Source organism: Podarcis raffonei, chromosome 12 (genome assembly GCF_027172205.1).
Source record: "Podarcis raffonei isolate rPodRaf1 chromosome 12, rPodRaf1.pri, whole genome shotgun sequence".
NCBI classification, from domain to species: domain Eukaryota; kingdom Metazoa; phylum Chordata; class Lepidosauria; order Squamata; family Lacertidae; genus Podarcis; species Podarcis raffonei.
This window is the reverse complement of record NC_070613.1, coordinates 13,157,969-13,161,924: the sequence shown is the minus strand read 5'-3', so window position 1 is coordinate 13,161,924 and position 3,956 is coordinate 13,157,969. Positions and strand designations below refer to the sequence as shown.

At 37.7% G+C, this 3,956-nt stretch overlaps 1 protein-coding gene across 2 annotated transcripts in view; it reads right to left on the bottom strand.

The window, feature by feature from the left end:
- UBE3C (ubiquitin protein ligase E3C) overlaps window positions 1-3,956 on the bottom strand; it is a 57,631-nt gene that overhangs the window by 17,282 nt on the left and 36,393 nt on the right. For both annotated transcript variants that reach the window (XR_008333023.1, XM_053410589.1), the window contains exons 16-18: window positions 3,385-3,482; window positions 2,105-2,237; window positions 709-956 (exon numbers count right to left, since the gene is read on the bottom strand). Coding sequence is in view for 1 of the 2 variants with exons in the window: in XM_053410589.1 (XP_053266564.1) it covers window positions 709-956; window positions 2,105-2,237; window positions 3,385-3,482 (479 nt within the window). In the remaining variant the exon portion in view is untranslated. The remainder of the gene's footprint in view (window positions 1-708; window positions 957-2,104; window positions 2,238-3,384; window positions 3,483-3,956) is intronic.

The window sequence follows — 3,956 nt, the reverse complement described above, 5'->3', positions numbered from 1 at the left end:
GAACTAGAGAATCAGGAACAATGGTAATTAACATAATCCTGTTCTTTTGTTTAACTTATCTCGGCTCAGTGCTGTTGTAGTACCTTAGGTCGTGCTCCATGCACTAGAAAAAAAGTTGCTGGGTTGGGTTGGGAAAGAAAATGAATCATCTTGGTGGAAATCAAATGCATTTTTCCTGACGCTGAAAAACTAAAACTTGACACTATGACCAGGCTATGAACGAAACCCTATCAAATCAGAGAGTTCATTATCATATCTATCTATCACTGTCTGCCTGAAAAAGAAATTTATCTGACACTAGTGATCATTCAGAGTTCATAATCTCTAACCTGCTAACGAAGTCTTGTTAATTTTGTGTGTGAAGGCGATTCAACTTGGAAAATGTCTTAGCCAAAAATGGTGTGTGTATCTTTTCACTTAAAACATAGAGCATTAAGAAAGTAACCCCACAAGTAGTAAGAATGTCATGCATGAAGAATACAGCTGTGCGCATTTAGCTATCAATATTGTTAAAGCAAATATAACACAAGATCAAAATGAAGACGCCCTCCTCTTCATAGAAAGTTCAAAGAAAATGGATACAAACCTATTATTGTTTCCCAAGTACTTTCCATTTCTGAAAACATTCCATTAAAAAATCCACTTCTATCTCATATACTACACAAGCAGCTCCTATTCATACATATCTGCAATTTTATTTATTTTTACCTTTCCAAGCATCCTCCCAAGGAAATAGTAGTGCCTTGCATATGACTCTCCAATGAGCATGTGTGCAGCAGGGTTAGGGTAAAGCAGTCCTTCATTAGTGGTCTTGAAAAAACCTTGGTTAGGGTTAAATCCTGATTTAAGCAGTTCATTCAGAAATTCTCTGAATATTCCACCCCCATCAATACCGGCTTCATCTAGACCATGGGCATTAAGTAAATGGACACGAATTCGTTTTTTCAAATCTGGTTCTAGAGAAAGAGAAAACAAGTTATGTAAGCATTTGCAAATGCACAACTCTTTACACATGCATGCATTTAAAAACAACTTTCTGAAGAAATACCATACAGTGGTGTGCCTAAAGGGTTAATAAAATATGCAATCTAAAAGTTCATGAGCTAAAACTCATCAATATTGTCCCAATGTAATGGATTCCCTCATGTTGGTTTTTTGTTTTGTTTTTTACAAAAATCCACTGGTGGGTAAAGTAGCCCCTTTAAAACATGCTATGAAGTCTGTTGACCTTATTGACATGCCTAATGTTATAAAACAATTGCAGTTCCACTTAAACAAAAATTAAAGGTGCATTTGGTTCAGGCTTTCTTCAGGACAAGTTGTTCTAAATAAGTGATGAGGAACCTGCGCCCCTGTAAGGTGCTGCTAGATAACTCCCATCAGACGACTCCATCTTAAGACTTACAAGGTTTATTTCTGGAACTCAACGACTGAATGAAGCCCCTCTGTTTTTATTGCTCACTGAACTTAACATTTCTACAATGGTTCTGTCCTTAATTAGAAAGCAAGTACAGCTTCACCACCGAATGTTCACCTTGAAAGATGAAGCAAAACTGCCTGCTTTTATTCAGATCATGAGCTCTTTCAACTTACAACAGTCTATCCACCAGTAAGCTGTTCACAAATTAAATGTTTGAAATCCTACTGAAAGTATGAATATCCACTCACAACATGTGAAAAAACAGGCAACACATTGAAGAAATCTAGGCAAAATTAATGTGCAACAGGCTTTTTTATTTTTATTTTTAAAAAGCTTTTTTAAAATCCCAAAATAGAACACAGCTTCACAAGTGCCCGGTGGAGGGAGATAGATAGATAGATAGATAGATAGATAGATAGATAGAGAGGCAGGCAGGCAGGCAGGCAGACAGACAGACAGACAGACAGACAGAAAGATAGATAGATAGATAGATAGATAGATAGATGGAATTCCAAGCTAGAAAATTATTCATCTTCATATGGTGCACTAACCAAATTGGCCCACAAGCTGGATGTAAGCTTTTCCATGCAAGAAAATAGTATATGGCTCATATTTTTATAGTTCCCAAGGCAAGTGATTTTATTACTATGAACTTATTTGAACATTAATTTAAAAACACATTACCATTTTCAGGGGAAAGTTTGTCGTACGCATCTTCATAAATATAATTTCTCCTAATAGTGACATTAATTCCATCCAGAAATGGGCCTTCTCCTTGAACCTCTTGTTTGTCAGCATAGATCAGCCTTTGAAATATCTTGTATAAATCGAGTAATAAAAGGGAGAGAAAAAGTAATCCCATTTAAATATGGATTTTCAATATCCCACAACTTCACAACATTCCAGCTTGCTTTCAAAACTGTGTTTAATGATAATATACTGGAGAGTTTGTTAATGTGTGTAAACTGTTAGTATAGGGAATAGTTAAAAAAAGTATTATGCCTGCATTAAGAAACTTGACGAATGCAAGTTTCAAGTTATAATTCTGTTCTGTACCACTTGTAAGTCTTGCACCAAAGCGAAACAACACGTTTCCCCTCCATTTATCATTGTCCTTTTGGGAAACAGTGATTTATTTCTCCCATGAAACTATCTTTCATTTCCTTGATAGGACTAGCACACATTGATGGCAGCACAATTCTGGGAATTCAGTTTGCTAATTAGCTGAAAGCTGTAGAGTCAACAAAAGAACCTTAGAAAGTTATTACAGTTTTTTTAAACTAAGAAGATGAAGACAGCCCTTTAAACAATAGGCACTTTGTGGTATACTTCAAAGGGCTGATGATTTTCAAAGTTATAACTAAATTATAGGTCGAGGTCAGGATCCCCCTACCCCATCCCAAAAAAGGCACTCCCCATTCTGAAATATAACAGCGCTTTGGACTTTGTTTCTCTAGTGTTGCCCATCCTCTGCAACCAGAACAACAAATGACTGTTCAACACCAGCAAGGCATACACAGCTGTGATCACATAAGGCAACTTTCCCCAACCTGGTGCCCTGCATGTGTTTTGGGCTACAATTCCCATCGTCTGTGAGCATTAGGCACACTAATGAAAGCTGTAGTCCAAAACACCTTCATTACACCAGGCTGGGAGAGGAGGTGCGAAGAATAGCTTTGGCACATCTAGGATTTAAAAAAGAAAATCTCACACCAAGAGACACATACAAACATCCCCAGCCGCTTTAAGACAGAGGCACTAAAACTGAAGAACCTTTGAACCATGCCACCACTCACTTATGATTTTAAAATGGCATCTGGAATGATAGGATCACCCAGAAAGATCGCCTATTTCTGTATTGCAGAACAGGGTCCTTTACAAATCATGTAGCAAGATTCTGTATTTAGCAAATACATTGGTTTATGATAACTATCAAAAGTACAATACTTAAAGAGATGATGTACCTTTACTCTTTCTTCAAAAGGAACCACAAAAGGTAGCTCAGTCAATATTGCAAGTTGTCGTTCCTCAGACACGGAAAGAGGTGCTGGATCCAACCCCACTTTTTAAATTGAAAGTCAGAGAGGGAGAGGGGGAGAGAGCTCAGTTTTAGTGCACAATACAATATACTACCTTTCCATTCTTCTCTGGATGGTAAAGACACCACTCCATACAAAGAGCCAAGCTTGCTGACTGTATAAAGCAATGATAAACTGAGATCCAAATTGTGTGGGGAGTTACTGCTCATATACTTACAACTTGGTGGCATTTCTTCCTACTGAACCATCCACATACTTTGTGCTGTTCAGCACACAGCTCCCAAACTCAAAGGATACTGGGAGTGGTCTCCAATGCAAAGTGAGACGCTGTAGTTCAGAAATGAAACTGTAGGAAGTCCCCACCAGGTATACAAATGCACACACTTGATTGTATAGCCCTAACTGAGTCCTGGCTATAGTCACTGGAACAAGAGAGGTGTAGTCTGTGTTAAACTGTACACCTCATATAAATGTTCATGTGGACAAAGGCAAACCAA